At 42.1% G+C, this 22,778-nt stretch overlaps 1 protein-coding gene across 4 annotated transcripts in view; it reads right to left on the reverse strand.

The window, feature by feature from the left end:
• SH3GL3 (SH3 domain containing GRB2 like 3, endophilin A3) overlaps window positions 1–22,778 on the reverse strand; it is a 168,596-nt gene that overhangs the window by 59,079 nt on the left and 86,739 nt on the right. For 2 of the 4 annotated variants that reach the window (XM_004708083.2, XM_045286410.1), the window contains 2 exons: window positions 6,985–7,053; window positions 694–766 (listed from right to left, as the gene is read on the reverse strand). In XM_004708083.2, the coding sequence (XP_004708140.2) occupies window positions 694–766; window positions 6,985–7,053 (142 nt within the window). Of the gene's footprint in view, window positions 1–693; window positions 767–2,223; window positions 2,242–6,984; window positions 7,054–22,778 lie in introns of those variants that run through there. The other 2 variants (XM_045286411.1, XM_045286412.1) reach the window with 2 other exon arrangements.

Genomic DNA, 22,778 nt, shown 5'->3' on the forward strand with positions numbered 1-22,778 from the left:
AATAATTTATAAATGATCAAGGGTTCATGAGGGAGGGGGGAACGGGGAGAGAGGGGGAAAAAATGAGGAGCTGAGGCCAGAGGCTTACATCGAGAGCAAATGTTTGAGACTGATTAGGGTAAAGAATGTACAAATGTGCTTTATACAATTGATGTATGTATGGATTGTGATAAAAGTTGTATGAGCCACCAGTGAAATGATTTAAAAACAAAAAACTTGATGTCCTTTTCCAGGGACTGGCCCTCCTGATAATCTGGCCTTAATCCTGTAACAGAGAACTCCCCCCAAAATGGACGCAATAGCCACAGGCCTACTATCCAGCATTACAAAACATCACATAAAGAATTGTGGCTAGAAAAGCTGTCTTAATTGACTGTACCTCAATGTCACCCATGTGGCAAGCCAAAACAAAACAACCAAAAATTTGAAAAACACAATGCTACGGAGTCCATGCTAACTCATATCCACCCCACAGGATACAGTAGAACTGCCCCCCAAGAGTTTCCGAGGCTGTAAATCTCCGTAGAAACTGCCTGTCACTTCTTTCTCCCTCAGTGGTGGGTTTGAGTCACTGAGCAGCTCATCATTCAACCACTGTGTCACCAAACAAACGTGGGTTATTGGAGGTCAGGACGGTTGAAAGGGTAGAATTATACTGATGAGAGAATATTTCAAGACAATTTCTAACATTACCTGGATTTGGCTGGAGATATTCTGTAGCTTTTGAAAGAATTTCTGCAACAGCTTTATTGGTAGTGTCTATTTTCTTAAAGACAACAAGAAAAACACACACACATGAAAATGTTACTAAATAATAAAGCAAAAGAAACAGTCATAATTTTCATTTATTTAATGCTTATAAAACCACCATGATAGTTTTGATACAAGTGGTGCAGTCCGACTTATCGACTCTGTAAGGCAGAGCAGCACTGCCCCTGTGGGTGTTTGAGGCTGTTAACCTTTACGTGAGCAGAAAGCCTCATCCTTCTCCTGCAGAGCCACGGGGAGAGTCACACTGGTGACCTCGCTGACCTTCAAACCCCAACCCAGGATGCCACCAGGGCTGCTTCTCCTGTCCCTTTAAGGGCTCTCGAACCCAAGAATCGGCATCACTGAGCCAAACTTCCCTAACCTGCGGGGTAAACTTGAATGCATACCATTTAAATAATGATAGCATAAGCATTAAGCATATTAGAGGTACCTCAATAAATCAGCAATAGAAGAATCACCACTAGGACCATAATAAAATACGCATGTTCCCTTGTGATGTGATCAGAAGAAATTAGCTTCAAGGTTTCCCTGACAGGTTAAGATTGAATCTTTCCTACTCCAAAGCCATCTCTAATAGGAGAATATTCAAGAAAGTTAAACATGCAAATGTCAATAACTTTATTGCATGCCATCGGTAGCCTGAAAGAAGGTGTTATAGGACAGGGAAAACTGCCCTGGCGACTTCCCCAGACCATCGTTCCTCATAGGAATAGACAGCGTGGCTCTTCTGCACAAGCTGGCGGCCTTGTGAGTAGCACCCCAATTCATGACTACTACATCACCAGGGCTCTGGAAAGGTGTGAAGTCCTTGCCAAATTAATAAATAAAATTAATTCAAATAGAGAGGTGCTTTCTTTTTCTGTGCTTGTTAGAAATCTAGCCAATTGATCATAAAGCAAAATCCATATTCCACAGGGCATATGAGATAAAAAATGCAGGCCTAAAAACAAACGATGCAAAGGCCTCAGGTTTAGAAGAGAGTATTATTTAATCCAGGGCTAGAAAGGCACTTTCCATGCATGTTTGATGCCCACGTATCTTAAAGGGAAAGATCACCAAATCTGACTGCCCCAAATTTTAAAATGGAACCATGAAAGACAGGATGCACAATTTAACAAAAGTGAGAAGCAGAAAGGAAAATTGATGAGGAAAAGGTTAATATTCATCACAGCGAGAACGCCCCTAAAACAAGAAAAACGCAAATCAAAAAGGGTACAAATTGACAACTCAAAGTTGACAAAAAGCACAACTTGCCTGTAAACATTTTTTAAGATATTCAAAAGAAATGAAAGTTTGAAAGAGCATTCTCATTCCAAAAAGTTGATATAAAAATGTTAAAACATTAATTGGGCCTAATTTTAAGTTTCATACCAGTTGGAGTAAGTAATGAACCCCTTCAGATACAATGGAATGGAAAACAATAAACAGTTTTGGAGATTAAGATGAAATTACCTATTAATGAGTGTGCATTTTGAGCCAACCAGGATACTTCTAGCAATTGTCTTACAGACTTACAAAAGCAAGGTGAAGCAGTCTAACAATATGTTTCTTAGAGCCTTTTATGCAGCATTAAAGGTTGAAAACAGTCCGATGAATAATCAATAGGAGGCTGGTTGGATAAATTGTGAAACATTCAAATAAAGGAGTACTCTGTAGTCGAGAGGGAAAGAAGGAGAAAAGAGAACTGTGTGTCTAGGGTTTAGCACAATGCATTTTGCTAAAGGAAAAAAAGCTTCAGGGTGGTTTATAGAGAAAAACAGGTGCTGCTTGCAATGCTAAGAACATTCTGTTGTGACGGTCCTCGCCCAGTGCCCTAGGTCAGAAGGGGTTTCAAGCAAGCACTCGCTCTTCACCTGGAATTGTCACTGGACCCCTGGGCTAATGTTCTGGTCCTGGGAAGGTTTAAAGGAGACCTGGTGGCATAGAGGTTGTGGGTCAGACTGCTAACCGAAAGGCCAGCTGTCTGAAACCACCAGGAGAAAAGTGAAGCTTTCTACTCCCTTAAAGCCTTCGAGAGAAAAGTCTCTTTGGCCTTATAGAGAAACATGGTCTCTACAACCTGAGAAAACAGAGTTACAATCGCAGAAGCCCCAGGGCAGTCCTAGTCTGTCCTGTGGGATCGACATGAGTCAGAATCAACTCAATGGCCGTGAGTTTGTTTATTTGGTGGGAGGTTTAAAAATTCGATATGGAAATGAAGACAGGCCCAATTTTGTCCAGCATCAGAAGATTGGATAATGCAAAGGATTCTTGTTTGGTCATAAGTAGAAATGGAGTTCTGATCAATTTCCATCATGGGTGAACCTGAAAACCATTCTGGATGAGGAGTGAGTAAGTCAATCAATCACTAAAGGGTGATTTTTGTCTGCTCCCACTCATAGGAGGCAAAAATTAATAAGTGGTGGTCATCAGCTAGAAAGGGGAAATGGGGAGTTATTGCTGAGGAGAGACAGATTAGTGTATAGGGGGATGAAAAACCTTTAGAAATGAATAGTTAGTGGTTGTACAACATGTAAATGTAACGAACATAAAGAATGCCACTGAAGTAGATACCTTAAAACAGTGGTTCTCAACCTGTGGGTCACGACCCCTTTAGGGGTCGAATGACCCTTTCACAGGGGTCACCTGATTCATAAGAGTAGCAAAATTACAGTGATGAAGTAGCAGCAGAAATCATTTTGTGCTTGGGTAGGGTCACTACAACATGAGGAACTAACTGTATTAAAAGGTCACAGCATTAGGATGGTTGAGAACTACTGCCTTAAAATGGCTGAAATGATGTTTTGTTAAATAGAGGTCCGACCACAAGAAAAAAGTGAAATGAAATTAAACTCATGTTACTATCAGGTGTGTACGCTGTGTGCATTTGTACTCGTCAGAGTCTGCCATCTTTGCTCAAAGTACGTTGGTACGTTCTCTTGTTTAGGAGGACCTTTGAAATGCTTAAGAGACTCTGATCACCTAAATACTTAGGCGTTAACAGAGCTACAAAAAATGTTTTTAACTGCTGAGGAAAATTGTTTTGGCTCTTTGTATGCCTGTCTCAGTAGAAGCGGATCTGAAATTTTAAAGAAGCTGATGCGCCGTGTTCATGATTACTGACTGAAATGTCTCATGTAATTTGCATAATCATTTACATCGTGTTAAATGTTTAAGGTTCTAAACTATTAAACTTAGGAATTAATGAAATCTAATGATGAAAATTATTTTTAGAGTGGGAGAGAGAGTAGGCCTATACCCATGAGTACATATAGGTTTAATAAAGGATATTTCCACATGTACACTTACCTGTGCTGCAATTATATCCATGAATGTGGTAAAATATACAAGGGGCAGTGTTACAAAATCTTCTTAGGCATAACCAACTACCTTGGGCCTGGTGGCTCAGAACCACGGTCTCGGGGCATACCAAAGTCAATTGGCATAACATAGTCTACACAGACAATGTTCTGCATCTTACTTTTGTGAGTATAGGCTAGGGCCCTAAAAGCTCATGAATGGCTTTCTAAGATGCCTTGTCTGGCCAAAGGATAGTGAATGTCGCTGAAGATGCATGGAAATAATTAGGCCAGTGTGCTAATGGGTCATGTGAACATCAGCCTCCATGGCCCGAGACCAGAAATTGCTTTGAAAAGGATCTCATTCGAACTACTGAAAAGAGTGAGGTAACAAAATGTGGAACAAAACTTAAAAATCATAGAAAAGGCCAGGCCTACTGGGAGGATAGAGATTGATAGAACACCCAAGACTAAGGCCCTTTGTCACCCTCCAGGTCCGGAGCTGAACTCACCCGCTGTGATTGGATTGTGTGTCAACTTGGCTACCAACTCTCACAGTAAAGCAAGCCAGCGTTAGCCTTGTGTTAACATGAAGCTACCCCTCTTGGTTTATGATGGATGTTGAATGGAAGAAGAAGAGAAGGTGGAAAAGTGGGATAAGAAGGGAAAAAATGGCTCTAGTTATACTATCATCCTTCAGCAATTTATTGATGTTTCTCCCCCTTTGTTCTCTTGGTAAGACTTGATTTTATGGCTTTTCAAACTAACAGTTCTTGGGTTCACTTATTGATTCTCTTTTTGTCAGATTTTCTATCTCATTAATCTCTCCATTTATCTGTACTAATTTCTTCCTTCTACCTAGCATTATTTAACTTGGTCCCCTGCCCCAGCTTCTTGCCTTGAGTAATTCATTTTCTCCCAGTTTTAATTTCATATTAATTATATTTAATATTTAACCATGTAAGGTTCTGATGTGTATAATTTTGTCATTCACGATTACATAATCTGTAACTGTACTTTTCCAAATTTTAAACTAAGAATCATTTTTACATGCTTTTAAATTTCTAAAAGCCCAGAACTGGAAGAATGTTAGGCCTTTCTTGTGATCATAGAATCTGGTCTCAAAAAAAAAAAAAAGAATCTGGTCTCTATAATATTACTTTTGGAAATCTAATGAGTTACACCCCTCACTCCACCACCTAGTTTTTGACCTAGTATATGATTGGTGATTGTAATTATTCCATTGATATTTGAAAAATAATGTGCATTCTCTATTTGGGAAATATAGATGTCTTCATCTATTTATAATCAAGTTACTAATTTTATTTATGCAAATACTCCATAAGGCCTTTTAGTTTTTGTTAATTACTCTTTTGTTAGAAAGGTATATGAAACCTTCTACTCTAATCCTTGTCAATTGTCCATACATGATAGCTTTTAACTCATACATTTAGATGTTATATCATGTCCATAATCACTCATAATGGCTATAATGTTCTAATAGACTAAAAACTGTATCCTTACATAATTTTTTAGACTCCTTTTCAGTTCAGTGCTTTTTTGCATCAAATTTACCTGATGTGACTCTTGTTTCCCATTTTTGTATGGTTATATTTGTCACAGGATATCTTTCTCTACCATTTCTGTGTCATGTGTTAGGTCAGCCAAACCCGAGCTAATTCATCTCACTCCAAAAAAAGTCCTTACTTCTTCGGACGGACGGACTTATCCTGTGTTTCCATGATTTTCACTCACTGCTGTTTTATGACTAGGATTTTAATTCTATATTTCTCTGGTTCTTCGCTAAGAACTGGGAAAACAGAAAAGGTAATAACGATGGGCCTCCCCCCATCAACTTCAACCCAAACTCTGAAATGTGCTTTTAAATTTAAATTTTAACGGACTCTTTTTGTGAGTTATAAATTAAATATACCTCAAAACATCCAGGTATGAAAAAAAACGTTTTAGGTGTGTAAATGATGTCCAAACGTCGTCATAGCCTACAACTTTCAGAAATCAACTTTTGTGAGAGAAAACTCAAACTAACGTTTAACCCCTCAAGGCGCTTAGATCGCCCCCAGAGGAAACGGGGAACACGGTGGGTGGCCGGATCAAGCCTCCTGGAGAAAGAACTTCCCAAGCCACAACCTGGAGCACTGCATAACCTCCCCAACATCTCTATCACGTCATGTCAGGGCACGCACTTTGCTCTAGAGCCTCTCACTCTCGGCCGAGCAATCTAGTTATTAAAGCAATGATATGTTACAGAGTCCAAGGCAATTGAGGAAGTTGGGCAAAACTGGTGACCCCAGTTCCCCCTCCACCTACATTTAATCTACACACCTAACAGGGCAGCCCTCTGGGGGGTGTACTGCAACCGCCGGTACTAACCCCATCCAATTTCCCCAAATGTTTTCAGTAATTCATTTTTGCATTATTCGTGTGAGGAAAGCCAAGTTCACACCAGCGTCCTTGTGTTACAGTTAGAAAAGATGAAGTAGCTTGCCGAGTTCACACCGCTAGTTCTGACAGCAGAACCAGGATACAAGCTGTATGTTATGCACTCCTAAAACACGTGGGAAACAGACTCACAATGTGCCTGAGTTCATCTTTATAGATGTAAAGAGTCTTACCCCAAAATGCATCTTAGTTCTCCAAGACACAATTACTTAGGCCTTTCCTCGTGGCAATTAAGATTACCCGTCTTTTGAGCATCTCAGCTTCTTTCCACTAGAGGGAACCAGGGCCCAAGTTAGCCACTTCCTGTCTCCATGAAGCTGCTTAGACTGAATGTGGAATTACTTGAAGGGTTTATTTCAGCTGGGAATTGGGAAAAAGTGCCCTTTTGAATTCCATATTCATGTGTCTGTTTCAACATCCTAAATTATAGCGCATTTCACAATGAAAGTCAATTTGGATGAAAACATTCTCTTACCTTTTCCATGTTGAGAAATTCATTATCTAGTTTCGTCCCTTCAATACCGCTTAGTTTTTCACTAATGAGCTGCAGGGGGAGAAAAATTGCATTGTATTAATATTTCTCTCTTTTTTGTATAATTATTTCTTTTACAGTTTTTTCTAACCTAAATTATTTTTAAAACAAAAAGATTCCACTTTTTAAAAGCTAAGTCCTTTTAAAAAGAGATAATTCCTGGAGGGAATCAACAGGTGTTTATTTTGCGGTTTGAAACCGCCAGCTGGGCTGAGGGAGGAAGCTGATGTTCTCTGCTTTAATAAAGACTCATGATCTCAGAAACCAGCAGGGCAGTTCTACTTGTCTTACAGGGCTCACTGTAAGTCGGAATAGACTCCGTAGCAGTGAGTTGAGTTTTTTGTTTTTTTAAAACTGTGTGTGGCATGAGCCCTGGTGGCACTGTGGATTAGACATTGGAATGCTGACTTTAAGGTCAGCAGTTCAAATCTATCAATCACTTCCTGGGAGAAACATGAGGCTTTCCAGTCCTGTAAAGATGTACAGCTGCAGAAACCCTGTATAATTAAGGTCACTATGAGTCAAGAGGCTCAGCTTGAGGTAGGCTAGTAACATGGAAACATAAGATAGGATCCTTACTGTCCAGAAGTACACAGTCTAGGGCAGAGTTAATAACTAAACATACAACTAAATACTAGAGAGGAACAATATAAAAATGAGAGCAGTATTGAATATTCTAATAATTTCTCTGAATGAAATTATTATAAACATCCTAAGTGATCAGCAATTCAGTGGTGCCCAGGGGGGATTCTGAGAGATTCCAGCATGGGTTGGAGGAAGGGAAGCATCCCGGACCTGTTTCCTATAAGACATGGCATTTAAGGGGCACTTCAACAGGTAGCGCTGAACGAAAGCCCTTCCAGGGTGAAGCAGCATGAAGCGAAGACCCGGAGCGAGAGTGTGCACGACAGGGTTTCTCCGGCGGCAGGGAGACCATTCCTCTTTGCGGTGCCTTCTGTGGCGTTGAGGGACCCGCCCTATGTGTTTTAAGGTGTTTGGCAGCCTCTCTGGCCTATTAGATGCCAGTAGCACCATCCCCACTCCCAGGTGAGACAACCAGAATTGTCTTCAGACATTGCCAAATGCCTCTAGACTAGAGGGATGAAGCTGTTTCTAATTGTAAAACACTGATGGAGGGCAATGGACTCAAGAAAGCGCATGGGATTTGGTTTCGTGGTAACAAATCACTCTTAAGGGACAATGAAAGAAAGTTCAATCGGAAAGGCAGGGAAGGGCCAGATCACACTCCTGAATGCCAAGCTCACAGGCATGACTGAGGAGCCTCTAAAGATTCTCCTTGGAACATGATGCAGTCAGAAGCCTTTCTTGGAAGGCAACTCTGGCACTACTTTGTGTTGGTCTAGGGAACAAGGAGGATAGGTAGAAAGAAAAACTACTAAATCTCTCTAAGAAACTGCATCAACATGCATTGTTCATAACTTTAACATCTTTATATGAAGATAAAAATCAGTAATAAAGTAGGTACCATTAATGGAGGAGCTCTGGTGGCATCGTGGTTACACATTGGGCAACAATCCAAGAGGATGGCAGTTCAAAACCATCAGCCACTCCGTGGGAGGAGGAGGAGGCTTTCTACTCCGGTTAATAGTTACAGTCGTGGAAACTCACAGGGGCAATTCTACCCCGTCCTGTAGGGTCGCTATGAGTCAGCATCCATTTGGTTCGGAGTTATCGCTTAGTGGTAAGAGAGCTGTGGCTTGTTTTAAATCCACGTGCGGTGTTCTACTACTATTGGGATCATGAGGGTAAGTCAAAAAGTATTGCTCCTCCGATTCCAGTTCATAGATGCAAACATTCCAAACAAAACATGCCTAAGGATGTCTCTGTGAGCAGTGGATGGCTGCAGACAAAATCTCTCCATAAGACACTTGTCTCAGCCTCGTTAGCATACTTCAAAAATGGTCCAGTCGCGGCAGTGGCTTCAAAAGGGGTTCTCCTGAGCCAGTTACATGCAAGGCAGTGAGGTCGGCTCAGAAGGGTATCCAAAGGAATACTGTCCTTCGGGAATCCAAAGGGAATTCCACATACTGATAACTTTTCTCAAAGGGCAAAGGATAATCGTGGAGGCTGATTATGAAAATGTTGTCAGGAAATTGAAAAACGCACAGATTAGGGGAGTGGGGTGGGGGAAGACCAGGAGTGTCGTGCCGAGGACTTTGTGTCCATCATGACAATGCCCCTGCTCGTTCTTTCAGAGCAGCAAGGGCTGTCCTGCGAGGACTTCGCTGGGGAACCTTTGCCCCATCCAGCCCTGATCTGGCCCCTTCAAACTTCTTTTTGTTCCCCCAAATCGAAGACCACTGCAAAGGAGCAGGAGTGGGGTCCCTCGCAGATGTTCAAGAGTGCCCGATTCCTCTAAGAAGAGTCAGAGACGTGGCATCACCCCCTTCAGAAGTGCACGGACCCAGATGGAGACTGTCAAGAAACGAGAGCTTCACGTGCTGATATTTTATTGAATAAAGGTTTCTACTGTTTGGTAGCAATACTTTTTGACTGGCCCTTATGTGATCATCGATAAGAAGTAACGTAAATGAAGATAGACAGTATTTAACTTATTTTGAACTGTGAAAAGAAATTATTTATAGAGCATGGCTATGGAGACTACAAAAATGGCCACAATTCTCCATCTCCCTTGTACCAATGACTTTGCAATTCCACCCATCCAAAGTTAAGAATCTACCCTTTCACCCACTGAGGCTGGATTTGTCTTGACACTTTTTTGGCTCCTACAAGGTGGCAGAAGGTGCTGCCTGCCAGTCTTGGGCCTTGCGTGCATCCACTCACCCACTTGGAATCCCGATGCCACTACATGAGCAAGCCCAGGTTAGCCTGTTGGATGATAGTAGAGATATGTGACCAGCCAAGGCCCAGGATTCGAGCCAACTAGGTGACTTGAAGCTACCAGATGCACAGTCAATCAGATAACAGGTAAAGCAAGAAAAAACCCCAGCTGAGTCCAGCCTACTTGAATAATTCACAGAAGCGTGAGCTCTATACTAAATAGCTTAGCTCTTTAGGAGAATTAGACTAATATTGCACATAGTGACTACGAGTGCACATGCTGAAAATGGTCACAATCCTCCCCCCTTCGCTCTATCTAAGCTTCTTTACCATCTGATTTTGTAGTTTCTCCAAGTTAGTCTATATCCCCACCCCATGAATTTGGCCTGGGCTTGTGAACTTGTTTCAGCCAACAGAAAAGAGCCTGGGTCTTAAGAACTTGTGGGTGCTTCCACTTAATCTCCCTAACCTAGGCTAGCACCCTGTAAACAAGCCCAGTCTAGCTTGCTGGAGAGTGACACCCTCATCCTGGCAAGCAGAGCCACCTAGCTGACCTGAAGGCCTGGTGTTGTGAAGTCAGAGAGGATTCTCCTACTGCCTTGATACAAGTTACCTTCAATAGCAACAACCAAGAATCCCCCTGCCCCACACAGGGAAGTGTCTTACACAGGTATATCCATCAGCCAAGCTCTCTAAACATTGTTGTTGTTCAGTACTGAAATCTTAAAAATACTAGGTGTTGGGGCCAAAGAACCAATATTTTTAAGAGACTCGAGGGAAAATAACAAAGACTCTCTCCACAAAAGAACTTCCTATTTTGTTGCCTTGGTAAAATGCAAAAATGAGCACAATGCTCTGTAGTCCCTCCCATCGTGAAGTGGTGCCTAACCATTGCCAGCCACTGCCGGGAGAGAGTCTACAGAAGTCCTGCTCCATACGGGGCAAAGGTGGCACCAGATGTCAAATTCTCAATGGGTGTCCGACTTCCTGAAACCATTGAAGCTAGATCTCGTTAACCCTGAAACTATGACTCTTAGGTAGCATTGAAACTTTAAACCTTAAACCCAAACTATCCCCCCTCGCCAAAGTCTTTTTTGAATCAAAAATAATAAGGACCTTGTTTGAACTAAATATAATAAGTATCTCTCCCGTGAGAATTGTGCTTTTAAAAAGAACTATCCATGCAGGTAGATAAGAATCTGGAGGGTAGTTAAGTTTTCTTCGATGGCCGTGAAACAGTTCAGTGAACGATGGTGAGACTGTAATCAATATCGTTGATTATTCTCAATATCAGCAATCAATACCGCTGAGCTGTCCTGTGACAATTGTCCTCATGTATGACTGTGTCTATTTGCACCCAAATCTCAAAAATCAAGAAGTGGAGCCTTTTTCTCCAACCGTGACTTGCTTTGCCCAGTGGAAAACGGCATAAGCAACCCTATGTGAGCCCTGCGTATGCACTTGAATATAAAGATGTTTGAGAGCCCTCTGCTCATGCTCTGAGGTCCATTAACACCACAAGGGCATGAATAAGCCTGGGCTAGCCTGCTGGAGGGGCTACTTGTGGTCCACTAATAGAATTCTCATCTTGCATGTGGGAGACCCAGATTCAGTTCCTGGCCAGTGCCCCTCCTGCGCAGTCAGTATCCATCTGTCAGTGGAGGCTTGCAGGTGACTACAATGCTGAACAGATTTCAGCAGTTCCCAGGCTCAGATGGTGTAGAAGGAAAGGCCTGGTGTCCACTTCTAAATAATCAGCCAGCAACATCCCTATGGGTCATAATGGTCCAATCCACAACCAATCTTTGCAGAGCCATTGAGGCTAGTCAAACATCCAAAACTATTGTCCTGAGATCATCTTTAAGCTTTAAGCGTTTCATGCCATTGAACATTGGGATGGACATGATGTGGGTACCTACCAGATAGCAGCTAACCACTGCCTGTTGGAGCATAAAAAAACCAATTACCCAAAACAAAAATCCAGTCCATGGCCAGCAAGTGTGTTCTGGCTCATGGTGAGCCCAAGCGTGGCAGAGCAGAGCCTCTGCATACGGGTTTTCATGGCTTTAATCACCAGGCCTTGTGCTAAGGCCCTTCTGAATGTGTTTGAACTCTCAACCTTCTGGTCAGTAACTGAGCACTTAAATGTCTGTGTCACCTAGGGTCCTGAAAAACCACTTAGAGCAGAGATATGTCATCCAACACCCCACCCCAGCTTACCTGTCATCTGACCACTAACCCATGAGGCTACCCCCTACATCAGCCAGGGATCAGCAGCCAGGGAGCCTTGCCCAAATTGTTTACCCAAAGAATTAAGACCTAAATACCTGGCTTTAATTCTCAACCACTTGTTTGGGAATACTTTTTTCTTTCTTTTTTTAAGCAAGCACAAATTGATATTCAGAAAACTCACTGCCACCGAGTCAATGCTGACTGACTCATCGCATCCCTACAAGACAGGGTAGAATTGCCACTGTGAGTTTCCGAGACTATGAACTGTCTGCAAGAGTAAAAAAAAAAAAACTCTTTCTCCTGAGGATCCACTGGTGGCTTCAAACTGCTGACCTTGCAGATTGCAGTCCAACACATAACCACTACGCCATCAGGACCACTCTCCAATTGATAGTTTGTCTCTAATTCCAAAGGTTTGCTGGAAAGCCTGATGTCAAGATATAGAGCGATTTTAAAAGATCTATTTGTAAACCCCTTTAGCGTTGGTAGTTAGATGGAAGCCTCCTTACTCTGAAAGGTTTCCAGTTATGGGTTTTGCAGAAATCAAAATGTCTCGTACAAGGGGAGGTTTTCGGCCTCCTCTCAAGAATGGAAACTGGTGAGATGACTGCTCCTTTCCTGTCTGAAAGGAGACAATATGGAGCTCTTGTTCTCAACACAACTCACAGATATGAGTCAGGGCCATTTTTCAGTTTTTCCTGAATTCCCCAGTGAATTCAGCTATGTTGATACAGTAAGTGCAAATGCACACATTACATTATTTAGACCATTATGCCATACTCAATAATTCACCATTTAACAAATATTGGTAAGAGCCTACTATGTGCGAGGTACCATGGTAGGTACTTGAGATAGAAAGAAGAAAAATATATGTCTGATCCCTGCAGGGTCTGTGGGGTGAGCAATTACCTTTACATTAAAATTTTAACACGTGTCCCTAGTTCCTGGAAGGTGGTCTCTGGATCCTTGTAAATTCCCCAGGGACGGCAGTGTTTGTTATTCATAGGGGGATTCCAAATCATACCTGACAGGTTATGCTGACAGGCGTGACTCTTGGGTGGGGGCTTGCCATGCCAGAAAGACGGTTTCAGCACACCTCTTCAGAGGGACTAGAAACTGAGTTCAACCACACGAACAATTACTCAATTACTCATGTCTATGTCATGAAACACATCTAAAAACTCAGAGGACTGAATAACGATTTCATAAGGGTGGGAGATGGTCAGGAAGGGGGAAGGGGGAGAGAGGGGGAACCCATCACTAGGTTGGATATATAGACCCCCCAGAAGGGGATGAATAACGGATATGTGGGTGAAGGGGAGACAACGGACAGTGTAAGGGAGGGAATAATAATAACAATATATAATTGATAAGGATTCATGAAGGTAAGGGAGGGAGGGGGGAAAGAGTGTTTATACGAAGGGCTCACGTAAAAAATGTTTTGAAAATGATGATGGCAACTTATGTACAAAGATGCTCGGTACAATTGATATATGGAATGTTATAAGAGCTGTAAGAGCCCCCAATAAAATGGTTTAAAAAACCCTCAGAGGATTGAACCTCAAAAGCTTCCAGGAGGGTGATATGGTCGCAGGACATGGACGCTCTGCATTAAAGGCCCCCCCAGATCTCACCAGTGAATCTCTTCATTTGTCTCCTTTTGCTAGGGCTGTCATAATTAAAGTGTGGGAGTTGTGTTAAGTGGCTCCACTGAATTATTGAGCTGGGAATGGGTGTCCATGATGTTGTAGCCATGGGGTTAGATATGAGATGCCCCCTTGACGTCAATATCTTAAGGGAAGAGTCAGAACCCTTGGGTTGTGAGACAGTTTATTGTGCCAGCCTGGCTGATAAACACAGGTGGGATTGACTGAGGGGCGGAGAGATGGATGGCTTGGCAAGCCTTGCCTTTCTTGCCTCTCGCTCTGTGATCATCGGACCAGTGTGCAGCTGCCTTGCTTGTTCTGTGCCTCAATTTAAAGGCTACACAGCCTGTGGGACGCCTAGCCTGTGGACTGTGTTGCTGTAAGTTGAGGTCCCTTTAAGACTTCTCTGGAGCTGGGGACTGGCTATTGGTGACCTGCCTTGTGATTGGCTGCTGTGCTGACATAACCTAGCTCTCTCTACAAATAGAGGAAGACCTGGCATCAGATAGAGACTTAAAGGACTGCTAGTCTCTCAACTTTCTCTCACGGACGTGAGTTGCACTAAGCCATTTATAGTGCTTCTAATTTAACTGTTTATTTCTTGTATTGTATATTTATCTGTATATGATTTAACATTTCATTTCTCGTTATATATCTAATTATCTTTATGATTTAACATTTCATTTCTTGTTATATATTAATTATCTTTATAAATAAATATATTATGTTATCAGGAATTTGGTTTTATCTCTCTACAGAACCCTGTCTAACACAGGTTGATAGCCAGTATATCAAAAGCGAGGGGCCCCTGGGGACACTGAAGTTCACAGCTGATATCTCACATCTGAGGAAGGCCAGACAGTCTGAAGGATGGTGTCCTTCAACCTGTAGGATCTGATTGAGCTTCGGAAGGTTAGGGCATGCAGTTGATGTCAAAAAGGATTCTCAGAACATGTGTCAAAATAGAAGACAGAGACACTTTAGTGCCCTGGGATCATTCCACAGATAAAGGCCCCAGCTTCAGAGGAAGGTCAATCTCATTTCTTTAAAGCACGGAAAGCTACAAATAAATGCTCAAGCTTGAACTTCTGGTCAGGATGACTACATAAACCCAACCTTGTGCATGCCCTCTGCTCTGAGTAGAGTGATCACACACCGTGTCAGTCTAGGACTTTAGAGACACAAGTCCACAGAGACTCACGTATAAGAGAGAGTTTTAGATAAAGGTTAAGTGCACATCAAGAAACCATCCCAACCCAGTGCTGCCCAAGCCCACGAGTCCAACATTAATGAACCCATATGTCCAACACCAATCCACAAAATCCTCCTCCATCTCACAAAACACACTATGACACCCACTGCAGGAGGAAAGCCAAATCCGTGAATGTGTAAGTATCTCAGCGCTGGCAGGGGTCTCCACACGGCTGCTCCAGCACCCAGGGCTGCATCGGGGTAGGTCCATGCGGCTTCTCCTTGGAGATGTCTTGCCGGAAGTGAGCCTTGCCAGCTGAGGCAAGGAACTGCTAAGGCAGCTGCACCCTAGTCCGACCATCACAAAGCAAGAGACCCAAGAACTAGAAAGGCGAGGCTCACTGAGCCATTTATATCTCTGCCCTTCAATTAGCCCCACATGTGTTTATCAGCCAGGTTGGCACAATAAACTAACTACCTCACACACTGAAGATCAATATGGAAAACAAGGAAGATAAGCAATGCTCCAAGAGAGAATAAACAGATGGGGGGAGAAGGAGAGGAAGGGGGAACCGATCACGATGAACAATGCATAACCCTCCCCCTCTCCTAAGGGGAACAAACAACAGAAACGTGGGTGAAGGGAAACGTGGTTTCCTGATGTCGAGGTCTTCTTTAAATAGTCCCGTTTCTCCATGTATTTGCTCAGCTTATACATCGAATAAGACATGCAATTAATAATAGTTTATAATTTATCAAGGGTTCACGAGGGTGGGAGGGTGGGGGGAAGGAGGAGAAAAAAAGGAGGAGCTGACACCAAGGGCTCAAGTAGAAAGAAAATGTTTTGAAATTGATGATGGCAACATACATACAAATGGGCTTGGCAAAATGGATGTATGGATTGTTATAAGAGCTGTAAGAGCCCCCAATAAAATGATATATCAAAAAAAAAGGAAAAGGATGCTGGGGGAAAGTCTAGAAGCAATCCACTGTTGCATGTTGGGAGATGTGAGAGCAAAGAATCAAGGCAGTTATGCCTCACCTCTGTGCCTAAGTTTAGACAGCCTCCGGATCACCACAGGATAGAAAGCTCTGTTCTACTCGGGAGCCTTGGAAAGCCGGAGGGAAGAAATCGTAGTTGTGAGCACAGCGAGCTACCTCTCCCCAAGGAACATTAATCCTAACAACCTGCATCCTAATGCACAGGAATAAATATGATCCCAAAAATGTATGCCTACAAAATCACTGATCAGAACACGAATTAACTTCTGTTGATACGGATTTTAAGAAACGATGAAACAAAGGCCATATGCACGCACAGAGTATTCATTAGATGATGTAGAATGACAGACATCATTGCTGATGTCAGATAAATCTTGGCTGAGAGCAGAGAATACCAGAAAGATCAGAAAGATACCCACTTGTGGTTATTGACTGTGCCAAGTCATTTCAACTGTGTGGATCATAAACTATGAATAATATTGCAAAAACTGAGGATTCCAGGACACTTCATTGTGCTCATGTGGAACCTGTACATAGACCAAGAGGCAGCTGGTCAAAGAGAACAAAGAAAAGCTGTATGGTTTCAAGTGAGAGAAGGTGTGTCAGGGTTGATTCCATCCAGCGTACTTGTTCGATGTATAAGCTGAGCAAATACATGGAGAAACGGGACTATTTAAAGAAGACCTCGACATCAGGAATCAAGGAAGGTTCGCTAACATAAACAATATGCAGATAACACTACCTCACTTGCTGAAAGCCACGAAGACTTGAGGTATGTGCTGATGAAGGTCAAAGACTGCAGCCTTCAGTATGGAGGGCAACTCAATGTGAAAAAACGAAAATCCCCCACAGAATGGACTGTTCCAGGGGCTGCAACAATGGGCTTCCGCATCACCACGATGGTGAGCATGGGGCAAGACCTGGCGGGGTTGTTTGTTTGTTTGTTTGTTGTTTGTTTGTTTGTTTGTTTGTTTTAGGGGATGTGACATTTTAATATAAATATAAACTATACACATGCTGTCAGTGATTCATGCAAATGTACATAAATTATTGTATCTTAAAATGCGGATTCCTTCCAAGTGTAATGTGTATGATTCCTGCAATATATATTTGATACAGTTCCACATGATGTCCATTGGAGGGTTTAGTGAACTGGAGTGTGGTGTCAGCACAGTTGAGTGAGCATAGCGTGGGTTGAAAGTTTTACAGCATATTTCAAAATGATGCAAAATGATGCAATACCAACCTGCCGGGAGATCCCTCAGAACAGTTCAAGTCTCTGATACTGATGTAAATCTATTGCTTTATTTTGCTGTTTTTTTTCTCCTGGATTGCTACTCTGTGGGTTGGTTGGTGTTTGGTTGGTATTGACTGATCTTGACTTAACTTGATTCCAGGCTTAAAAATGTAACCACTTATGTGAAAAATATAACATAAAGATTTAATAAGAGAACATATTAATTTCATGAATTATGAAAGTTGGTGGAGGGTTCCACGATGTGCGGTGGTAGAATCTGGAGTCCAAATGACCTTCACAGTTCAGCATAAATGACTGAAACGAACGAGATCAGCTGAACAGAAACAAATGTAGATGTCTAGGATCAAATAATTTTTCATATCAAGACTTCAAGTACAATCATCTGAATAAATCCGCGGTGGCTCAATGGAGTTAGAAAGCCACAGAGAACAGTTTAAAAGAAAGTCAAGCAGCCTCAGGAGAAAACCGAAGAGTCTTTGTCACAAAGCTGCTTGGAATCCATTCATTGGAGAAGCAGCTTCTGGATATGAATCATGCATTTACTTATTTAAATAATACAGTCACTAATGGTTCTGGCTCCCTACTGCGGCCTCACAGTGCTCACAGCAGTGAGTACACGGCACTGGTCTGCGGCTGCTCACTGCGTTCAGTCTGTCTTTGCACTTGCCCATGACACCATCACTGTGTGCTGAAGACCTCTCCTACTTACACTTTCTGTCTGGGTGCAGCTAGCCGGAAGTTTGGCTCAAGCAGTTGCATGCATAATACATTCTAAGCTCACGGGAACAAGGACGTGAAGGGACTACTGACCTCCACGCCTTCGCTACATCACGACCTCCTGCGCAGCGTGGTCATGACGATGTGAAGAAACTGGGAGAAAGTGGCAGGAGTCAGAGACAGTTGTCTAACATGATGACACAGGACCCTGGTCTTTCTCACACAATTTCATGTGACTGTCTTTTCCTTTAGGACATCCCAGGCAGATGTTCCTGCAGACCTAGTCAGTAGGCTTGAAATTCAGGGCAGATATAGATAGCTCCGATCCAAATCATTCTTGTTGTTGTTGTTGTTGTTGTTGTTAGGTCTCGCAGTGTTTTGTTCTGTGGTGCATGAGGGCTCTATAACCCAGGACCAAATCAATAGCACCTGGCAATACCAAGGAACTCATTCAAAGAACAAACGAATAAAAACTAACCAAGTGCTTTACCGAAACATATGGGTCCTGCGTCATAATATTAGCTATGTAATATTCAGGCTAATTGAGAGATTCCAGTATATATATGATAAGCACCCCAGGAGAAAAAAAGCAAAATATAGGGGACGAAATATACTAAAAGACAATAGTTCTTTCCCACCCCTAAAATTGGAAGTATGAAACCACAGATCGAATGTACACTCGAGCAGTCAGATAGATATGAATTCACCCCAAGATGCATCAAGATGTCAAGAGTAAAATATTCTAAAAATGCTATACAGAAGGGGAGGGAAAACCAAAGCTACAATAAGACTGACAGCAGATTTCTCATCGGCAACAGTAGATGTCTGCAGACAACAAAGTATTAGCTTCCAAATACTGAGAAGAAATTAACTGGAATCTCGAATGTGGTGCTGCCCTAAACCATTGGTTAAGAAAGAGGACGACATTAAAAGTGATGTTCACGGGGGGTTTTCATCAAGGAAATAAAAAATGAACCGAGAGGAGAAATAGGCGCCACCACAGGGACCCATGGCGACAAACTAACATTGATGAGTTATGGTGGGAAATTTAGCTGTTGACGAAAAACAAGTAAGGGAGCAAAAAATCACATATCTGAGTTTACAGAAAGAAAATACTTAAGCCTTAAACAATAACAATAAGCTAGGAACAAGACAGGGTGTTCCATGGGTATTTGGAGCATGACAGGGTGAGGAGTCCCAATGGCATCGTAGGTAATGCCTGCCTACATGCAAGGTTGGCAACGGAACCTACCAGGTGCTCCTCAGGAGAAAGATGAGCCTTCCCACTCCCAGAAAGATCTGCAGCAGCAGAAACCCAGAGGAGCAACCCTTCGCTGTCCTATCAGATCCCTGGGTGTCAGACTGCACCTGATGGCAGAGCTGGAGGAGGGCAGAAACCCTGGAGCACAGGGATAGAGTGTCCCGCTGCCAACGGAAAGGCTGATGCTTCCAAACCACCAGCGGTTCTGCGGGAGAAAGCTGTGGCAATCTGCTTCCAGGAACAGCACAGCCTTGGACAGGCAGTTTCACTCAATCACTGTGGGGCGTGGCTCTCTTTTCGGTCAAGGTGCACGTGAGCTCAGACGGAGGTGAGAAATGCACCCCACTTGCATTGTCAAAACCATGCAAGGTGCATAGCTGGATTGTGTAATGCTACGTATATTACAACCTACTACCCATGTCGGCACAGCAGTTAAAAACAATGCTTTCCAATCCAAAGGGAAACAAGGACAAAGAGGAGGAAAGGGCACAAAGGGCTGCAAAGGAGACAGCGATTCTGCTGTTTGGGTTGTGTGCCATCGAGTCAAGCCCTGTATTGTAGAGTAGAATCATCCCACTTGGCTTCCTGAACTACAATCAGAATAAGAGCAGATCAGGAGGGCTTTTCTCCCACAGGTGCCGGTGGCAGGGGCTTGGGGGGAGGGGGTCAGCCACCAACCTGTCAGTCAGCAGCTAAGAGAAGCAGGGCTACTTACAATGACAATAATACATCGACATAGATCAGCAGTCATTAGCTATGTAAATGGATTAAATGGAACATTTTAAGGAATTAATTATTAGACTGGAGTGTTTAGATCTCGTTGTATGCTGTTTCTAAGAGATACACCTAAAACAAACCCATGCAGAAAGATTTCAAAAACAAATGGATACAATACACATAGGGGAAAATACTATTCAAGTAACGGTGGTGGTAATCATATCAGACATTAAAGACTCTAAGGCAGTTCCTCTTTTAATACAGTTCCTCATGTTGTGGTGACTCCCCAAGCATAAAATGATTGGCTACTTATTTAAAAATAAGTATTGCTACTTCATAACTGTAATTTTGCTACTGTTATGAATCCGGCGACCCCTGTGAAAGGGTCGTTCGATCCCCAAAGGGATCGTGACCCACAGGTTAAGAACCTCTGCTCTAAGGAAAAGCATTAATAAGTATAGAAACTCAACCAAAAAAAATAAAATAGAACAAGTCACCCCCAAAAAGCAACAACGGCTTTGTATCCACCTAACAGTATGAATGAATACTTTCTTTCAGAAGAATCGGCCCAAAGCTATTTACTATGCCTTGGAAGTTAAAGAAATCCCAAATAGCCAACTCTGAGAAACTAATATCACTGCATCATCTCTGACATCAACTACGACTCCCCTTCTCCGTCTTCTCCCTTTAGCCTTTGAGTTCTACAGTTTGCTGCGACATCTTACAGAACTTGTGAACTGTCAAAGAAATAGCTAGCTTCTGGTTGTGGAGGCTGGCAAGTCCCACATCCGTGGGTCAGGAATTTAAGCTGGAGCCCTTTCCTGACACGCGTTATGGCAGAGGCTGACAAACTCAAATCAGCAAGTCGGACTAACAGACTCTGCTACCTAAAGAACTGGAGATCAGATCATGAGAACCGTTTGCAGGATCTAGAGGAAGAGAGGAAACGTTTGCCAGTCGTGGGTTACACATTGATGAGTGTGTGTGGAACAGATCATGTCCTCAATGAAATTTCCCCACTTGAGCAAAGTAGTACAAGAGTGTGATCTGACTGGAGTGGGCAGGGTGGTGACTAGAATAAGGGTGGTGACCGAGTCACATATTCTAGTAAGACTCAAAATACATCCCACCCTAATCTTCCTTCATAAACCTAATAATATAACCGCTAACTCCCATATGGAACCATCACCACAGGCATAGAGGCGAGGATTTACAATGTATCACAGAATGGAAGATAATTACATCAGATCACAAAATGGAGGGCAATTATATCAAACCAATAAATGGAAGTTGACTACATCGCTATATAACTGCCTAATTACATCATTACAAAATTGCCAACCCACTGAACGTTTTGGCCCAGACCACTTGCCATATAACCTTAACACAGACTCAATATAACTATCTGTATTAGCAAGCTGTCCAAAAAAACCCCATAATCCCAGCCAATCTCCATTCAGGAGTCACATAGACCATGACAAGAATCACCATATTAAGTAATTCACTTCACTGTAGGGCATTGCCTTAAAATATGTAAAACAAAACAAAAGCTACTTTAGTAGCTTTTAACACAACTCTATCAGAAAACTAACAAACACAATAAATGAATAAAAATGTTAAAAGGATTTGATTATTTGAATCACCAAATTAAGAAACTTGATCAAATGTGTGCCTATACATACAAATTTCTCTATCGAATTAATAGAAAATGCCAATTCTTCACAAATACACATAAAGCATTACCAAAAAATGATGGTATATTAAGTCATAAAATCATGTTGAACATGTTCTTTGGCTATAATGCAGTTAAATTGGATATTGATAATAAAAATAATTAAGTAATATGCCAGAATTTCAGAATTTGGTCTTAAGTAGCAATGAATCAAAAAAGAATCCTCTACTTTGCTTATATAAAAAAGATAAGAACAGATAAATGCATAAAAACCAAAGTTTACTATAGGGTACCAGAGAAAGGAGGGAAAAGGGGAGGTTATTATTTATAAAGTACAGAGTTTTGATTTACAATGACATAAAAATCACATTAATTAAGGACCAGGTGGTACAACCAATTGTTTTAATTGTCATCACTATGTTATACATCTGTAAAAAGTTGAATTGGCTAAAGTTAAGTGATAAATATACTCATGACAAAAACAACAACAACAAAAGGGTAAGTACTGAATCTGCTTATAAACAAACACACATCTCACAGGATTTGGTTCCTTGGTTTGGAGTTTTAGGGCCATGGCTTCATGGTACACCCGGTTATTTGACTTAATACCATGCTTGATTCTTCTGTCCTACCTCCTAACCCATTGCACACTGTTTGGGGTCTTAAAAGTGTACAAGTGCCAGCCAGGTGCAATATTGGTCTCTATTCACCTGGAGAAACAAAGGAAGGAGAGTCAGGAGTAGAGGAAGGCTATGGAATGCATGGATAACTGCCTCCATGAACCACTGTCCCCTTTACAGTGAGACCAGAAGAAATAGATGGTGCCCGGCTACCATTACTGAAAGTTTTGATCAAAGAAGAATCCTGATTCCATTGTCCTGATATAACCATTACGCCACGAGCCAAAATTATCTCCTGACAGTTTCTGAAAGCCAAACAATAGCTTAACCATAAAGCATGTCTGCCTAGAAAGATCTATCTATCGGAGATGAACTTGGTAACAGCAACCGGAAAGATTAGATTGGAAACTTCGGGGGCTGTGAGTTTATGTTAATGGGTAAGGAAGAACTCAAAACAGGGGGAGAACTTTTACAAAAACTGAAGTACACAATCAATGTCGCTGTCTGCGCATGCAGAAATTGTACAATTGTCAGTTCTCAACACCACGATGAATATAAATTGTAAAAATGAAGCCCTAATAGAAAAGTAGAAAGAATTTCAACTCAGCAACACTGAAAT

This window comes from Echinops telfairi, unplaced genomic scaffold (genome assembly GCF_000313985.2).
Source record: "Echinops telfairi isolate 266 unplaced genomic scaffold, ASM31398v2 ScPeMD7_7;HRSCAF=31, whole genome shotgun sequence".
NCBI classification, from domain to species: domain Eukaryota; kingdom Metazoa; phylum Chordata; class Mammalia; order Afrosoricida; family Tenrecidae; genus Echinops; species Echinops telfairi.